This window comes from Sardina pilchardus, chromosome 12 (assembly GCF_963854185.1).
Source record: "Sardina pilchardus chromosome 12, fSarPil1.1, whole genome shotgun sequence".
Taxonomy (NCBI): domain Eukaryota; kingdom Metazoa; phylum Chordata; class Actinopteri; order Clupeiformes; family Clupeidae; genus Sardina; species Sardina pilchardus.
This window is the reverse complement of record NC_085005.1, coordinates 27,763,227-27,782,182: the sequence shown is the minus strand read 5'-3', so window position 1 is coordinate 27,782,182 and position 18,956 is coordinate 27,763,227. Positions and strand designations below refer to the sequence as shown.

Below are 18,956 nucleotides of genomic sequence, written 5' to 3'. Positions count from 1 at the left end.
TGCTTGTTCAATAGTGGAGTTATTTCATGCCATGCCTTGCATGTTGTTATATTCTTAAACATCTATTTTTACAATCGGATAGCATCAGGTCATTCATTGTCTTACACTTGCATCAATGGATGTTTTCAATTCTATTTCTGTTTTTTAAGTGTTGTCTGGTTACTGCAGAATGGTCCATTTTTTGCCCACAGTAAAGTTTTGTGATAGTGGTGCAGTTTTAAATGAGATGTACATTTGAGGTTTTTTTGTTGGAGCCAATGATTGCTATTATTTACACTTCCCCCAATTATCTAGTCCAATCATCCATCTTGAGGACACATTTTGAGGTACACATGTATTATATCACGCTGACCCTGATAATGAAACTATGTTAATAATATAGAATTGGGTTGAATAGATTGTCCCCATATCAGTAGTTTCAATGACTTCAAATAAACAGTCTACTCCTAATACCAATTATATAGTTAAAAGTAAACTAGTCAATAAAAGTCTCTGCCTAAGGTGTAATGGAGTTATCTTGGAAAGGCCTAGTAGGCCTGCTTTCAAATAAGCAGTTTCTTGAAAATGTACAAGAACCTTAAATCATGGCATGGAAGACAGACAACAGATCTTTTTTTTTTTTTGTAATTTTTTTTTTAATGTTTGACAAAGTTCACCTATGTAATTATTTAGTTTAATGGAAAAGCCCTAGTAAAGCTGAGCGGACACATTCTTAACAGCCCCATCTTTTTGAGGGTGTGAAATCACATAAACAGGGTTGCCATACTGAAGAGAAGACATCAAGTTAATCAGCACCAAAATACTTTATTTAATGGGGAATTTCTAGGCTACTTAAAACCAAATCACACCAACAATCCGGGGAGAACATCACTGCCAGCCATAGAGCCATTCTGGTCCCACCTACGCGAGAAATCAAGAGAGCACAGATGAATAATGGTGAATTCCCCACAAACCGATGAGCATGAATTCAGACTAGAGCACGAGTTAAACCAATGCAACAATGTAGCAACAATGTAGCAACTCAAGAGTGTTTGAATGGAACGCTTGACCAAACAAACAATATCCTGTTGCCGATTTTGTCTGTCTGTTTTTTGATAAGTGAGGGTAAATAGTGAACCGTCACTGCCGTGGAAACAGAATTTAGTTTGTTAAAGGGATATCGCACGTGAAACTCATAACTTGTGAAGTCACGCCTTTTCTCCCCTTTTCACTCTATGCAATCCTGTTGTGCCTCAAGCTGTATAGCGCAAGAGGCTTCTATGCAGGATTGCAGCCACCACGTAAAACCACACAGGATATATTCCTACCTTGCAATCCATAGACAGACAGTAAAAGAAAGGTGCAATCATCTGTTGAAGTGCAACCACGGACATAGCCTACTCCACAACGACTTGGTGAACTGGGATTGGGTTTTGTGTGGCCTATCTAATGTTAGACAACGAACTATCACGCGTTTAGCAAGATTTTAGAGCCAAACAAGAATGCACAAATCAGCAATGGTTATAACATAAAAGAATAGAAAACGTTCAAACGCTCTTATTCCAATAGTGTCTGAATCACTCACCCTCACCCCGCTTTCAGCTCTCTAAGGAAGTGACGTCTCATAACAGGAAGCGTCATGGTCATTGAGGAAGGTTCAAGAATCTGAGTTTTTAAATATACGTTCAAAACTCATTCAACGTAAACGATTACGGTAGTCTTGTAACTACGGTTAAAAATATATAGGTATGGTAATGATTTAGGGATCGTATTTAATTTAACTTGTGTAACCAATTTGATGGACACTTCTATTAGCCAATCAGATACAAACGCAAACTCGATTCAACCTATCCAGATCGATCTTTGGGTCTTTCTTATGTAGGTTAGATGCGTGAGAAGGAAAGTGTTATAACTATCTGGTGGCGTTTGGCGAGCGGAGAAGTAACTCCCAACAGTCTTTGTCCAAGTTAAAGTAGGATTTCTGTCTTTACTTAAAAAATGAACACTTTAATCAGGTCAACTGCTCGGTGTTTCCGAGGTGGAGCGGTGCTATTTAAACCTCAAGTTGACAGACATCTGCCGTGTGCTTCGGCCCGACTCTTGTGCTCGGCGGATATACAGACGAATCTTGCCGAAATGGTGAAGAAGGATAAAGTTGTTGTGTTCATAAAAGGGACGCCCGCTCAGCCAATGTGCGGGTTTAGTAATGCAGTTGTCCAGATTTTGCGGATGCACGGAGTTGACGAGTACGCTTCGTATAATGTACTGGATGACCAAGACATCAGACAAGGTCAGCTATTGCTAAAGCTAGCCAGCTAGCGAGTATGCAACTTAACTACTGTTAACATTGCAGTTAAAGCGCTAACGCAAATGTGCTGAGTAACGTGGTTGTCCACTTACTAGTTCAGTTACAATCTGTTGACATATTTAAGTGGTCGAGTTAACATGTTTCGGATGTTGGTAGCCTAGTAGCCTGTATCAAAAAGGAAAGTGACTAGTTTGAAAGCTACCTGTTCCATTTGGTCGGCCTGATATTGATACCAAAGTCTATCAGATTCTTTGTAAGACTGGACGTGTACGTGTGTTTGGACGCTCACCGACTTACGTTACGTTAGCTGTTTCCATCAGCTTGCTGTTATCGTTGCTGATAGTCAGTCAGATTAAGGACATAGTAACAAATGTCATATCTTGTGAATGTTGTCATAGGTGACCAGACAGATCCTCCACTGCCATATTGGTTTAAGTAAAAGCAACGGCGTTATCTTCTGAAAGTTACTACCGATATTTATTATCTATGCTGAGCAGCACATGTGGGGCGTCAACTGAATAGACTCCGAATTTTTAGAGAACAAAAAAGGAAGCCCCTACAGTAGGCTATGGTTTGATACTATTTCATTCGCACTGTTGATGTAGGCCTATCTCATCTGCTCTTCCAACAGGTGTGAAAACGTTCTCCAATTGGCCCACGATTCCACAAGTGTTCTTCAACGGGGAGTTTGTGGGTGGCTGTGACATTCTGCTGCAGATGCACCAGAGTGGTGATCTGGTTGAGGAGCTCAATAAACTGGGTATAAAATCTGCCCTCTTGGATGCAGAACAAGAGTCTAAGTAGACAAGCTGTTGAGTGGCAGAGTTTGGAAGTTGGCGAAGGATTCACCAGGCCAGATCTTCGAGGAAGTTGGTTGACATGACCTGCTCCAAGAACCCTTTCCTCAAGCACCCTGGACTTTGGTGGGGATGAGACTACCCAAAAAGATACACACACACTGTCCAAAATCTATATATAAGAACACATCAGATCATCACATTTCCTCTTACTCCGTATTTGATTTTATGTCAGGTCAAACAAACATACTCATGTAGTGCACTGTGTATATACGTGTTGTATATTAAGATGTAATGATATTTAATTTAGAGGCATGTCAAATCTTTGTCAATAAAATATTTTAAAGTCTATTACTGTAAGTTTTTATTAGTTTGTTATGTCTGACTATTTTGACACCTGACATTCATGCTATTAGTGTGAGGGGTATGTAGAGGAGGGCTTTAAATGCTGGCCAGCATTTTACATTGACACATGGTTTCAGTGTCTACGATTGTCCTATTGTATGCAAATTACAAATTGGTTCTCTTTTTCCTTGTTCAAGGCGATTGTGTCTCTTAAGGAAAGCCTTGTTATTCCAGAAATTCCGCTATTAGCCAATACTGGCTTTTGTGACCCGAGCATATTTGGTTTTGTTTTGAATGTTTTCTTTTCCATGAAGTGATGCACTGAAAACAAGAGCCTACACTGTGGTTAACTATTTAATTACATGTCTTAACGTTAACGGCATGGCAGTTAATATAGCCAATGTGTTGCTAGTGAAATATATGGAAAACAAGTAAAATACTATCATAACATAAATGTAAACTCATGTACACCAATATAGGGCTAAACATTCTTTACAGACAATTTCTTGTGTATACCACTAGGAGGTGCTTTTGGACAGCTTAGCATGAAACCTAAACAGCATTAAAGATAATAATATCTGTAATCTACTTAGAAGGGACGGCACAGATAGATAATGGATCTCAATGTCAGCTATAAGTAAGACTTGTGTTTTTGATATGAATAAATCTAATGAAATTAAAACCCAATTGGTTTCTTTGTCAAAAAAATCACTTCAAATCAGATTGTAATATATTCATACGGCTTTTGTTTGATATGGTTAAATAATGTGGTGCTTCTCTGCTGGAGGGTTAGATCCCATCTGACACCCCAGATTCCTTAAGTCTCATCATGTCTGATTATGAGCATCTGAAAACACCTTGCATAACTTATCAGTAAGAATTTCATAATTGTATAAGTATATATCAACTTTATTCAAGACACAAAGGTCCAGAGACAACACAGTACAAATGAATAAATATATAACAATACAAGACATTTAGGAATAAAGCATATGATGCATCATTTATACAACCTATACAGACAGTGGGTCCAATGTTTCCAAAAGGAAGATGTGTACCTTGTGTCACTCTTAGAAACCTCCACTATGGAGACAATAACCACATTCTTAGACCCTGTCAGTCTGCACATGAATCTATACGCAAAATGTCTTAAAACAGCATTAAAAGTGGGCACATTGTTAAATACAAACATTTCACTGGCACTTTCGAACGACATAAGTATGTGTTCACTTGAACATCAGCACAAATGACCCTAATGCACTGAAAGGCCTGATGGCTGCTATTCTAACTACTTATAAGGGCTGCCGCGTCAAAGAATTCTGAGGCTATGGTGGGATCAGTTTGTTTTAGGATCAGAGTTGTTTGAGGCTTTGGCTATTTTGTGTTTTTTTCAGGTGCCTTTGTTACACAATATGTCAGGGAAGAATAGCTTACACTTAATTCATTATCACAGTAGATTAAATTTAACACACTTTTTAAAAGTTAGGCCTACTGCTGAGCGATCTTTAAGATTCCTCGTTGCCAATCAGTGTCTCTTATAATCGTCATGACACTATGATGGATTCAGTGCTTTTATACCTGTGTAATATCTGCTTACAGTTCAGTTGTGTGGTGTCATAAGAGAGAGACACCATCTTTCCCTCCCTCGCTCTCAGTTGCTGTCCCTCTGTTATCGCTCTCTCCATCTCTCATGTGCCTCCACTTCCCAGCTCTTCCCCTCTCCCTGGAGCTGGTTGCTAGGCGACCGCAGCTCCTGGTCACTAATGTGGGGCAGGAGGAGCGTGGAATGCCACTCGCCCAGCTCCCTCCGTTTGTGGAGATGTCTCTCTCTCTCTCTCTCTCTCTCTCTCTCTCTCTCTCTCTCTCTCTCTCTCTCTCTCTCTCTCTCTCTCTCTCTCTCTCGCTCTCTCTCTCTCTCAGTGTAGAGGGAGGCCCACACCTCTGTGGAGAGATCTGTGGACGGTGGTCAGGAAGAGCTTTTCCTCAAAGCTGTCAAAGGAGATGTATGTCTACGTCGACGAGCCTGCTACATATCCTGACTTCACAGGGGCTTCTTTGTGTGTGTGTGTGTGTGTGTGTGTGTGTGTGTGTGTGTGTGTGTGTGTTCAAAAAACGCAGATGTCTTGATTCTAAAAGACAACCTTGTCCGGCTGGCTCTAAACAAATGAGTTTGCAAAGAAAAAAATAATTGAAAAAGAAACGTTAGAATATTCAGAGAAATTAACCGAAGAGACGGCTGTAGCCCTCTGACCCTGTTTGACTGTATAGTGTATTTGTCTAGCCAGCTGGAGACACGACAACTGAATCAGTAGGATTTGAAAGTCATGATTGTATCTCTCTGGCAAATAACAAACAGCCTCAAGGGCAACCTTCTGTGGTGGTAATGTGAGAAACACATGAAACCTCCTGACTCTAAGAAGAGATGTGTCATTTTGACACATTTATGTGTGTGCTCAGGGACGACACATTTTGTGTCAATTTCTACACAGCAATTGTGTGGCTGGCTTGGTGAAAAACAGAGTTCAGCCATCTCAAAACAACAAACAGAATGTGTATCTACAAAAATATGTAACTTTTTGTTTTTTGTTTACTTGTTTATATTGTTTTTGTAGCTACACGAAATTAACACAAAATCGTGTCGTCCCTGAGCACACACATTTTGTGTCAAAATGACACATCTCTTCTTAGAGTGTAGAGGAAATGTGGCAAATCTTCCTGGTGGTGAAATTCTAAGAATGCCCTGGTCAGTTCCTGTCCAGCGCAACCCTCGGATCTTGATTGTCTTTCAACAGAGGTGAATCTCTGCGGGGCAGGTTCAGTGTGAGTGTTATGAGCGGCCTCAGGCTGCCCCACAGGAACAACTTTCGGAGAAAATGGCACAAGGTCTCATCTGGTCCACGCCACGGGGGCACAATATATAAGACCGAACCAACAAATGCCTTGGGAGTCTTCAATAATATATAAAGAAATGTCACACGGTGTAATGCAAAGAAAACTTACTGACCCCACTCATTGACAGGACAGTTCAATGCCACGCATGTTTTCTTTTTGGCACGGTGTGTTTGCCACTTTCAAAAGTGTGTTTGCTTACACTCTGAGGGAACAAAGTTTCAGGGCCAATACAAGTCAGCGTTGGCTACTTTTGTATTGGCCGTATATTTTGGGGGGAAAGACAGCAATGAGGAAAACAATAGTCAAATCTGTTCTCCGCAGAGGCAGAGTAAGTTTTGATCAAAATCGCCAGCCGTTTGTTAAACTTTGTTAATATATCCGTGTGCTGTATTTGTGTTTCTCTTGCATGTCAGAGTCTGATTCTGTCCTATAGCAGGCTGGCCTCAAGAGGAAGCAGCGTGTTACACTCCCAAGGACAACGGGACGCGAGGAATTCATCCTTGAATACGACGACTCGCAGGGGACAGAGAGCCGAGAAGACTCCGTTCTGACCCTCCTTGGCATCGTTGGAACAGTGCTCAACTTGCTCGTCATGATTTTCGTCTACATCTATACATCCCTTTGAACATGGTGTCAGAAGGCTGGCTACGCTGTGTAAGGCCACTCTTTTTTTCAACTAAACCATAGAACTGAATTTCTCAGTTTTTATGTCTGGTCATAAGCCAGAGTGATGAAAATGACAATGATCATTTTGGCACAGGGATTTCAGGAGATTGGACCATCCTGCAACAAGCTACAATAGAAGCTTTGCTTGGTGTGAGCTCTTTCATTGTGTAGCTTAATCAAAATGTTATGTTGTAGGCCTAGACTGTTGTAATTGTTGACAATGTTGTTTCATTTGGTTATTTCTTCATAGTTTTCATGTGTTAGTATTTTTGACTATTTAACAATCCAATATGAAACCATATAGATTACTGTTACAGTAAACAGAAAATATATATGCTCAGAGTGGTTGTGCCTATGAACTTTGACCTTTTTTAGGCAGTGTTGTCCATCTTATCTCTCAGTGTGCAAATTTGAAAACCACATCTGTGTCCTTTGACCAATGTCTTGTTTTTTGACACTGAAATGCCCTGGGTATATTGCAAAGACTTTCCGTTTGTGTGGGATCAGTGTCTAAGCGTATAATGAAGTCTTCTGTGAGTCTTTCAATAATGGCACAATAAGACTCCTAATTAATGGCGCATTGTTGTTCTCCCTCTGAGGCATTGTCACAGCACAGTGGAGGGAGAGAGAGAGAAGGAAGAAGCAAAGCTATTAACAAAATGGCCCCTTGTGCCTCTCCGGTTACCTGATACATCTGCCATTTACAGACTATTCTGTCCACACAAATAAATATGGTGACCTCATACTATCATGGGTTCTAAGAGTTGATGTGTGCCATTCCTTTGTGTGTGTGTGTTGGGTTTTTGTTTTCCAGAGGTAGCTGTGAGCAAGCCTCCAGCCCACTTTTTCTCTGTCCCAGTTGGTGAGAGTGTTCTTCTCCTTGATTAGGTGCCCAGCAGTGCGTTCTGTCGAGCTAATATCCCACACAGCAGCCGCCCTCGGCACAAAGAACCCACGAGGTCCAGAGGTATACCGAAACACCTCGGCCACAGCACTGAGCTCTCGCAGACTACATGAGAACTGGCCAGCACAGCTGACACTGAGGTCCATCCATGGGCTTCAATGTCACCTTTTATTAGGCTGTGTGGAGCAGCCCTCTGTTCCCTGGGAGTGTGATGAAGGCACGGATCAGCGCTTTCTCAGAAGCCATTTTTTTTTTCTCTGTAATACCTCTCACCTGGCTGTGAGAGCCACGTGTGATGTCGCTCCAGACACTCACCGCAGTACACATCAAGTGGTGTGTTCATGGCCAGAACTGTAGCGTAAAGGTGTAATCCTCTAAGGCATCACACTCCACTGAAATGGCTAAAAATTCAGATATTTGCAGGAGTGGAGAAAAGTTGTTGAACTATGTTGATGTTACTGCTTCATTATGAGTTACGCAAGCGTGTTTGCTTGTCCGCCACTATTTTGGTCCGCATGTGTTTATCTTTTCTTGAGAGTTGTTTAAGTTGATGTCACTCCCACAGGGAGAATATTTGCTTTTCAAATCAAATCATATCCGCCTACAACTGATTCCATTGTTGCGAGACATATCAGAGGCTAACAGACGTTGCTCTCTCTGTGGGAGAATATGAAAAATGAATTGGGAAAAGATGAAAACACTTGTGAAACATTCATGGGACAGCTTTTTTCTGCCCCAGCATTAATATTCAGATCTGGGTTTAACAACATTACAAGCGGGATATTGCCTCATAATTCATATGGAGTCCATACTCTGTGGTGTTGTTTGAAGGCTTTATAGGTTTCCGAAGCATGGCTTTTTCAGAATCTATACGAAGCAAAGTTGTAAGGCTATTCCCACAGAAACACTTCCCTCAAACCCAGCATTGTAAAATAATTACAACCATGTCACAAATATGATAGGATATTTTATATGCTGTCGTACTGTATGTTATAGGATACAACAAGACAGTTATAGTTTGTATGTAAATGTTGTAAGCATGTTGCACAATATGTGCAATGCATGTCGTCCACCTGTCTAGTTTCATGACATGATGTGAATGTTTTTACCCTCTATTTCTGGAGTTAAGAAAGCATTACCTCTTGACCATATTAGACCCATGTTCTTCCCAATAATGTTTCCCGGATATGGATATTAGGACTGAACCTGAAGTTTGTATCACAAATAATATGGATAACACAGAGAGCTGGACCTGAAGCCTGATGACTTGCTCACATCCATTGCCTCCTGTTCCCCTGTGTCAGGCTGACGAATGAGGAACCCTGAGTCGTTGTCCTTCACCACCACCACTTCTCTGTTCTGTTCTGTTTTTCTTTTTTTTTATCCTCTCAATTTATTCACATCAGATTGAGATATGGTGTGTGTTGTGCTCTTGTCATTCAGAGAGGGGAAAAGGAAATATCATGTGTAAATTTAGTAAATTACGTGGACATTGTTGCCATGGTTAAACAAACGTACATTCACTGCAAATATGAGCATTGGGAATTCACAGAATTGTACAAAGTGCTATACTGTCCTACCAGTTCTCTGTAGTGTCTTGACATCTCTATGAACCCAAGATATATTATTTGTTTTGTCTCTATGGATTTCGTCATGGTGAAAAGGGAAGTAGGGGACTTTTTAAATGATGTCATCTACCTTTCACAAGCTCTTGCTCACCCAATTTACAGTAAAAGAAGGTCAGAGTTCAAATGCATCTAGCGATTCAGAATGGTCTAAAACTGCTAGATGCCAAGGCCAAGGGAATTGACTTACTGTTTAAGTGTATAAACCTTTATCAGTAACAGTCTTTTGATATGTAGCCTTTGAAGTGTCAGAGGAACAGAAATGCTATTTTGTACATCACAAGATGTGCATCACTTCCCTCTAGTGACGCATATTGCTTTTACATTTTCCATTGAACACTCCCTGTCTCCATGCTATCTTGTTACCAAATGTCATATACCTGTTTTGGATCATCACATCACATAGCATTTTGCATATTTAAGGTCCTCACATGTATTGCACCTTTGATGTATTTGGTATGTTTAAAATGTCATGCTTTTATTACCACTGTACCAAGACTCTGCGATGTATTGCAATACACAACGACGACAACAGCGATGAAGATGTGTATTTCAAGTGTTTCTTGTTTTATAAATGCGGTCATCGAAAGTGAAATCGCATCACAACATAGTCTACCGTTCCCTGGGCAGATGGAGGTACTGTTCCCTGGGCAGATGGAGGTGCATGATGGAGGTGAGGGGGAATGCTTGTGCAACAGGCCCAAAGCTCAACAGCAAAGATCATTAAGGGCGGAGCAAGATCATGAGAAGGCACTTCCTGGAACCCGAATCGCAAGAGGGAGGGGGGGCAAAATCCCCCTTTATGCAGAGCTGTTCCATGGAAGTCTATGGACATGACACGCATGACACACGCCCGTTTTGCGCCCATAGACATGAACTATGACGACGTATCTTGCTCCGCCTTAACGATCTTTGTCACCATGTGTGTGCTAATTACTGTAAGAGAGGCGTGGCATCCTCCCTGTGTTAATACCGATATGAAAAAGAAATAGAAAAAACGTATACTGCCAGCAATGTGTTTTATATACAAAACTTGTATGATTTACTCTTGAAAGTGGCCCCTTTCTCGTTTTCCTCATACAATGTCATACACAGATTTACTAAGGATCTTATAATGGTTTCACTGTCATATAAAGATCTATCAGGATTCAGATAAAACATGGCAAAATTGCCTATGATTTGTCTATTTCTTTTCCATATGGGTTGGAAGCTTGTCCCATATAAGACCATTATAAGATCCTTAGTAAATCTGTGTAACCTGAAACATATAAAACTTTGTAAACTGTAAGGGCTATATATTACATGTATGAGGAAAACGAGAAAGGGGCCACTTCATACAAGTTTTGTATATAAAACACATTGCTGGCAGTATAAGTTTTTTCTATTTCTTTTTCATATGGGTAGGGCCATCGCACACTAACTCAGCCCCCTGCCCTGGATCTCCCCCACAACTTCTAACGAGATGGTAGAGTGAGGGGAGACGTGACAGCAGTCTCAGTTGTCATGACTGACCACTTGTGTCAGTCCCGTCAGACCCTGAATGGACGAGAGTGGGGAATGTGACTGGTCTGTGGGCAAAGTCTGTATGAACCTGACATTTAAAAAGGAACTTCAATAGTTCAACTGACTGAATAACACATATCCATTGCTTTTGTGTGGTTTAATTGTGCGAGTGGTAATGCTTTGTTAGCTTTGATACATGTTAAGGGAGAGGGAGAGTACAGAGAAGGAAATAACAGCTAAGCAGAGAAATTAAAAAAAACAACTGACCTCTTTGTCTTGCGTGTTGTCTAATGTTGCACTTGTAGTGAATCCATGCCCCTGCCACTGACATAATTAGTTGAGTTACTGTTATATACAGTATGCAGTATACAGTGTGTGTATATATATATATATATATATATTCCTTTAACAAGGTCATTTTGGCCCAAGTAAGACCTTTTAGATTTATATTTCACTCAACCAGGAGCTTTTGGCACTGTGAAGACTATTATGCTACTCAGTAGTGATTTTTCTATACCTAATTTTTTTTTTTACCAGGAAATAAAATCAGGGAGATTATTGTCACACACAGTGGTGGATAACACGAAATATGGAATCAAAGAATGAATGATATGTCTAGAAGAGTAGACAGTCGGATCCTGAATATAATGACATAAAAATTAAGACTGCTGCAGTGGTCTTCACAGATAAATAAGCAGAAAGGTATAGCATCCAAAGGCTCATTGAGAAACAGATGAGTTTGATCATGTTAAAAAAAATCATTCAGAGAATGAATGAATGAGGCTTGTTCTTGTGTCACCACACTCACTGCATATCACATAGCTGCTGCTGCTTCCAGACTCCACTACTATGATGCCACATTCTCTTCACACACACGTGTGATCTCCACAGCAGAGCTGACTCCTGCAAACTCCCCTTACAAGTTACAACACATTCAGACTCCTCAAAGGCCCTGAGCTTTGTGAGAACAAAAACATGCCCCACAGTTCACCACTAACCAACAGAAACTGGTGACCATTACACTCTCTCTCTCACACACACACACACACACACACACACACACACACACACTCACACACACACTCACACACACACACACACACACACACACACACACACACACACACAGCTCCTCTTTATCATTCTGTGTTCCCGCAGGCGAATGCTCCCATAACCTTTCTGCTTTGTGTGAACCCTCAGTAGTCAGGGTGAGATCATGGCCTGCACATCCATCACCAGACATAAACAACTGCCTATCTGACAGACGGACCACACTATTACCAGTGTTGCTGTTACCTGCTGTTACTTGTGAATCATAATGTAGGCCTAATGAGAAATACTGAAAGTTTGATCTCATAGAAGTTGCAGTTAGGATTAGACATGGAATTAATGTTAGGATAATTGGTATTTTACTATACTTGACTGTGTAGTTACAGTTACTGTAATACTGTAAGGGTTCTCCACAGTAATTTCCATCTAACAATATTCTTTTGGTATGCATGGGCCCCATCGTGCACGTGGCGTCGCGATGATTTCGCCATACCATCCATTTTTATGAATCCTTGTGCCCAGGGCCAGGGGTGTGATAATTAACTTCATAAGGTGTGGTCTGGCGCATGATCCAAAAATCACTATCTTACGCCCTCTAAAAATCATTACAAAAAAAAAAAAAACACAGCTATCTACAGCTTTTCTGCCCAATGCCTAGCATTTGATCTCAAAGTCATGCCATTAAATTAGTGATTGTGGACTGGCCACGCCTTTAATGTCTATAAACTCTGCACCTCTGACCATCCGTTTCTGATTGCCAACATAGGGCCCAAAGTGTGTTGTGTTTTAATAGCCATGATGCTGTGAATGGACCTTGTATCAGTGGGCACCCAATGTGTCAGTATTAAACCTAACAAGAGAGAGCCCCATGAACAGAGAATGGACAGGATAAATGCAGGCCTTTAAAGGTGACATTCTCACTCAGCACAGAGTGCATCTGGCCATGGGATATTTGGCAGTGCTCTCCCTCACATCAAACTTCACCCAGAGACATCAGTGTGGCACGGCGCAATATTCACAGGATTATTCACATGCATAAAACATTCTGGACAGGACCGAGGGCAAAATGCCCCTCAGGACCAGAAGCCGAAGACCTTTTACTTTGAAACTTTCACTCGCTGCTGTTGTTGTTGTTGTTGTTGTTGTTGCTATATCAAACCCAAACAGCACTGTCGCATTTGGCTCAGATCTGCGATTCTAACTGGATAATGCATTACCTAATGGAATAAAATCATTAGGTGTAACATACTCCCCGGAAACGGACCGGTGTAAATAAACAATTGCATTTTCCAGCTTAGGAGTGTATTTACACACAGAGCACAGGTACAACAAAAGAATAATTACCCAGTTGCTTTTGTGCTAAACAGATGTGTTGTGAAACACTCATGACAAAACAATGAATCTTGACTGTGTGGGAGCGGTGTGTGTGTGTGTGTGTGTGTGTGTGTGTGTGTGTGTGTGTGTGGCTCTGCCACAACAATAGATAGATGGACACGGCGTCTGCCTTGCTGCCACCCAAACTCATTAAGGCGTTCCTCTTCATCTCCTTCAATTAGGCATCCTCTTCCTGAGGCCTGGCCCCCTGTAGGGCTGTCGGATGAATGGCATCCATTAGAGGCTGCTGTTGTTGTTCTCTCTCTCTCTCTCTCTCTCTCTCTCTCTCTCTCTCTCTCTCTCTCTCTCTCTCTCTCTCTCTCTCTCTCTCTCTCTCTCTCTCTCTCCATGCACGATGGCCCTACATTCATTTGCATGATGTGGAATAAATGAAAATCTAAACTGGTGTGCTTTTTGTGCAAAATTAGCATTCAAATTAGATCACACCCACTCACTCTAAGCAAACACTCCTCTTCGCCTTTCTCCTCCTGCTGTCTCTTTCTCTCTTGTCCTTCTTTCCTCTCAGGCGTTCAATGTTTTTTTTTGCATTGCTAGACAGACAGACAGACAGCCTCAGCTGTTTGTTCGTGTGTGAAGTTTGGCGTTGGAAAGCAAACTGTGGCGCTCTGAGGCTGTGACACATGATAAATCACACCTCGAGTAAGAGACAGACGGCAATTAGAGAGAGAGAGTGAGACAGAGGGAGAGAGAGAGAGAGAGAGAGATATCTTTGTGTGACAGTGGGTGTTTGCTTATGTCTAACGCTAATGTACAATGTATAATGTATACAAATGTCAGCTAAAGAAATAAACAAGTAAATAGATAAATGTATAACAGTCTCTCATCTCTCTCTCTTTTTCTGTGTGTGTGCGTGCGTGCGTGCGTGTGTGTGTGTGCGTGTGCGTGTGCGTGTGCGTGCGTGTGTGTGCGTGTGTGTGCGTGCGTGTGTGTGTGTGTGTGTGTGCGTGCGTGTGTGTGCGTGTGTCTGTGTGTGTGTGTGTGTGTGTGTGTGTGTGTGTGTGTGTGTGTCTCCATATACCCATACCTGCTGCACAGCATTCCACAGAGAACAGGGTAGCATGATCAGTTCTATCCACTTGTCTCATGGTTTGACATTCACCAAGAAGAAACATCAACCCAGTCTAGTCATGTCTGTCAAAGACCCCTAAAGGTCTGTTGGGTAAAGCAACAGGGTGCATGCAGGAGGGGGCCTGGGTTCTTGGAGAGGTCTGTGGCACGCTGTGTGTGCTGTGTGCTGTGTGCTGTGTGCTGGGCTGGGCAGTGCTGTAGCCGCAGGTGTGAGCTAGCATCGCACGTCTTTCATCATCCTCACAGGACAGGATCAGTCCTCGAGCTCCCAGCGGCACGAGCCGACACACACGGCGCCGAAGAGACTCCGCTCGCGGCCTGCACCGATGCGTTTGCCTGCACCACCACCACGGCTGTGATATTGCAGAGAGAGGAGAAGTGTGAAGGCTCTGCTACTACCATGTAGCGCTTCAGTCATATCACACATTACTACTGTGTATAAGGTGAGATAGTTGTGATAGTGTCTCATAAGATTCATAAGACGACACACACACACATGGCATCCCACCTTCAGATACTGCAGACACACTTCAGAATAAGTAACCACTCATCATCACACTCTCAGCCAAAATGTTGTACTTTGGTGGCACTGAGTTGGCAGCAATCGGACCCTATATGGAATTACAGAACATTTATTTTCTTTGTTTTCTAAACTGTCTATTTCTACTGCTTCTGTTCCTTCTCATAACCTTAGGCACTCTGCCAAGACACTCCATGTCATCTGTCATTATGACAGACACATTTGTTTCCCCTACATTGGCATACCCTAGTGCCCACTTAAGTGCCTGTCAATTGATGCTGCAATTCTCTGGTGATTCATTGCTGGCAATGTTGAATGAATTATTAATTGAATGCAAATACTTATAGATCATTTCCTCATAGGACTGTATTTTACTGACGAGCTTAAATGGAACTGCTATACAGTACGTCATTGCGATGCATTATCATGGCTTATATCAATACATGTTAGGCTGCTGTAAATGAGGCTTTGAGATAATGAGATACATATTAACCACCAACAAGAGGGTAGAAATGAATTTATTAGGTGCATTTTGAGAGTGCTTCATACTGCATATTTGATCTAATGTCCTCCTCTCCACACGATATGATAGGCTACATTATATCCAGCTGTCATATTAAGTCATTCAGTGCCTTCATATGAGAAATTAAAAAAAGATCAACAATATCATGCAATGCTCCATTACATTTTGTTTCATCATTACATGTTTCATTACATTCTCTTTGTAAATACCACAAAGCATAAACTAAAGCAACAATACCAGCAACAATTGCAACAATAACAAAATCTACATGCACATTATATTCAGCTTCTCTTCAAGAACCATGGCCTCCCTCACTGAACATCCAATACGCACTGTCCTCCATCATTCATATTCAAATATCATAATTGCAATTCAGAGTGAATAGGATTCAAAGGGCATTTTCTGGGCCTGTGGTCTCCAATCCCCCCATTCAGCACAGCGTCTGAGTCAGAGTTTGAGGGTAACAGCTGTTGGAGCTCACGGTAATAAATGCCTCGCTCTTGTTTTTCATTTCAGTCGAGCGCCACAGTGGGTCTCTCCCACAGACACAGGGAGATAGATCAAATGCGCCATTTTAAACAGTGCACTTTGCTGTCTACTCCCTCTGTGTTTTGCCTTTTACACGCTAGCAATAATAATAATAAAAAAGCACAAAGCTGGGATGGTATGTGTGTGTGTGTGTGTGTGTGTGTGTGTGTGTGTGTGTGTGTGTGTGTGTGTGTGTGTGTGTGTGTGTGTGTGTGTGTGTGGGTGTGCGTGCGTGGGTGGATGGCTGGAGTGGGATACGTTGCACCATGGCCCACTTTTGGGCTCTTGATTTCCTTGTTTATCAGTTTAATAAGGCTGGCCAGCCCCAGGGACTGGGCTCTCTAATATCACAAGGTCAGGTGAGGTCACCTCATATGCCGAGCCGTAATGAACCACCATCTCCTACCCCTGTGCTGTTCCAGTCCACAGACTTTTTAAAGACTGCGAGAAAACTTTGGTCCCTTCGCCCATGGTGCCATGGTAAATGTCTGAGCATTCCCTGATTTACAGCCTCTGGAGAGGGCGAAATGGAGAGAGAGTGTTGCCCTTTGGACAGTAAAAGATCTTTAGCTGATGTGATGAGAAAATTAAAAGGGAATGTGAGTGTGAATTAAAGTGCTGTCAATGTGTGAAATAAGCGCTGCGGTACTTAGCATCTCCGACTGTGCTGTTTAGTGTTTGCTGACTCCAAATGGTAGTACCGGTGGAAGAGTCATGATTTATGAGAAGGTGTTTGTGGACACTCTATTAGTCAGTAGTCAATGATGTGATTGATGAACTAATGTATTTCCACCTGTTTTTGTCACCAGAAAACAAAATCAGGGAGATTATTGTCACTTTGCTCAAAAACTGTATCGCAACGGTGGATAAAATGAAACATGAAATGAAAGAAAGAATGATATCTCTAGAAGAGAAGATAGCCCCAGATATGATAGCATAAAAGTTAAGTCATCTCATTCATCAATGTCTGCTGCAGTAGTAGTCTTCACAAGTAATAAATGTGAGTGTTTGGGTGTCACCCTGAGGCCTGTTGAAGAACAACTGTTCAAGAGGATCCTTTTTTATCAGCAGTAACTTGTTGCTTCCCTCAGCGTCCATTTTAGCCGGACAAATTTCACTGGCCAATATACCTCTTCAGAGTGTTTTCAGCTTAAGTATACAGGGGGTGTGTAGAATGAAGAATGTGTTTCCCACGCGAAGCAATTACTTTTTGTATCTGCACCACTGCAGTGATTTCACCTTCTGTGTGTTCTTTCTCATTATCATTATCGTTATGAAAATGTGTGTGCTATCTTATTCTTCTCCTCTTATACCAAACAAAGTGGAATGTAATACAACATACATTATGTTTCCATTTCCAGGACAGATTGATATTCTAGTGTTTACAGAAAACAGCAGATAGTGTCAATCATACTTGAAATGGTTTAATGCATTTCAGGACCCTGAGTCTCGGCACTTTGAGAGACAACAAGAAAAGCCCTGAGACTCTCAGATCTCCTCCAGAATATGCCGTTTGTGTCGATTTGCGCTGCCTGATGCAATCGGGGAGCTTAGTGACGACACAGGCGAGGCAGACTACGGTCGCATCTGCAGAATAGTGACTTGCCAAATGCTCTCATTACAGGACACTGCGCGGGGAGCGGCTGGTGGATCATCTTCTCAGACAGAGCCTCGCTGTGTCCACCGCCCCTTTGAAAGGCCTGTGCTTTGGCACACTCAGATTCATGTCTAGCCTCTTATTTCAGGTGACTAATATCACAGTCACAATGTGCAAAAGAACCGCACTCACTAGTTCATTATCTTTTTATTCTTTATTGTAGCACCATGCCTAAAAAAGAAACGTGTTTCGACGTCAAGCCGTCCTCAGTTTGTTTTTTAGGCTTGGTGCCACAATAAAGAATAAAAAGATAATGAACTAGTGAGTGCGGTTCTTATGCACATTGGAATAGGGTACTTTTAACTCGCACCCGAAGAAGCAAGGAGATATCTTGGAGTTTGAGTGCGCCTCTCTCTGCAAAGTAATATCACAGTCACACCACCCTGGTTAATCTTCAAACCTTAACGACTACTCTGATTGAATACGCATCCTGTTGAAGAGGACATTGCAACTGAAATAGGCTGTAGGCAATATAGTACATTCAGATTCACCTTGAGCCACCTCTTGCCCACACCTACAGTATAATATCTCAACACCGCTTTAGCATAACGCTATTGTTTCCTTTTAATTAATATGACTCTTGGGTGTAGTATCCATCGTATAGAGGACACTCTAACTCAAACATGCAGTATGAAGTCCATCCCAAGTAAATTCATTTTTATCCTCTTGTGGATGTTTAATATCACCCCAGTGATCTCACACCCTCATTTAAACAGCAGTGTATTTTTTATTTCCTAATTAGGAAAGTAATTGCTTGCCTTGACATGACTATTGTGCTGTAATGGGAAGGGTGGGAGTGCACCATAACACAGAGGTGCTGCATATATCCCACTCATTTATCCTCTTGTGGATGGTGAATGGCAACTGTAACATTGCACCATAATGTTGTCAGCCCTTTGCTATCTTTTCTAATATGTACTTTATCAAAGCATTGGATCAGCTTAATTATTCTTGTGTAATGTGCACTACCCTACGGAGAGGAAGGCAGAATAAGGGTGCAGTATGCAGGCCTAAGAGGCCGATGGTGATTTCACACCTCTCTGTGACTTTGTCATTAAAATGGCTCGTCGGCGGGGGGGGGGGGGGGGGGGGAATGGACAAGTCGGAGGACCGCAATAATCATTCCCCTCTAATCTGACACAAATGTGTCATTAATATGGACCATTGTGCATGAAATACGCAGTTTAGGAGCTCAG

General features: G+C 41.8%; 1 protein-coding gene, 1 long non-coding RNA gene and 1 other non-coding gene across 3 annotated transcripts; 1 reads left to right on the top strand and 2 right to left on the bottom strand.

Annotated features, from left to right (window-relative positions):
• Positions 1–784: 784 nt before the first annotated feature.
• On the bottom strand, positions 785–1,557 carry LOC134098049 (uncharacterized). Its single transcript, XR_009940993.1, has 2 exons — positions 1,308–1,557; positions 785–900 (listed from the first exon to the last, which is right to left on the bottom strand). It is a non-coding gene; the product is annotated as an uncharacterized LOC134098049 (long non-coding RNA).
• On the bottom strand, positions 1,010–1,268 carry LOC134098576 (small Cajal body-specific RNA 13). Its single transcript, XR_009941073.1, has one exon. It is a non-coding gene; the product is annotated as a small Cajal body-specific RNA 13 (non-coding RNA).
• Positions 1,558–1,856: 299 nt separating the features above from the next.
• glrx5 (glutaredoxin 5 homolog (S. cerevisiae)) lies at positions 1,857–3,435 on the top strand. Its single transcript, XM_062550997.1, has 2 exons — positions 1,857–2,269; positions 2,919–3,435. Exons 1-2 carry the CDS (start codon positions 1,978–1,980, stop codon positions 3,089–3,091), a joined length of 465 nt encoding a protein of 154 aa, XP_062406981.1. The 5' UTR covers positions 1,857–1,977; the 3' UTR covers positions 3,092–3,435.
• Positions 3,436–18,956: the final 15,521 nt, after the last annotated feature.

Bases quoted from the DNA above. Each gene is read 5' to 3' on its own strand.
- glrx5 (XM_062550997.1), top strand. From the start codon at position 1,978: ATGAACACTTTAATCAGGTCAACTGCTCGGTGTTTCCGAGGTGGAGCG. The intron at 2,270-2,918 runs GTCAGCTATTGC...CTCTTCCAACAG, and splicing joins TGACCAAGACATCAGACAAG to GTGTGAAAACGTTCTCCAAT.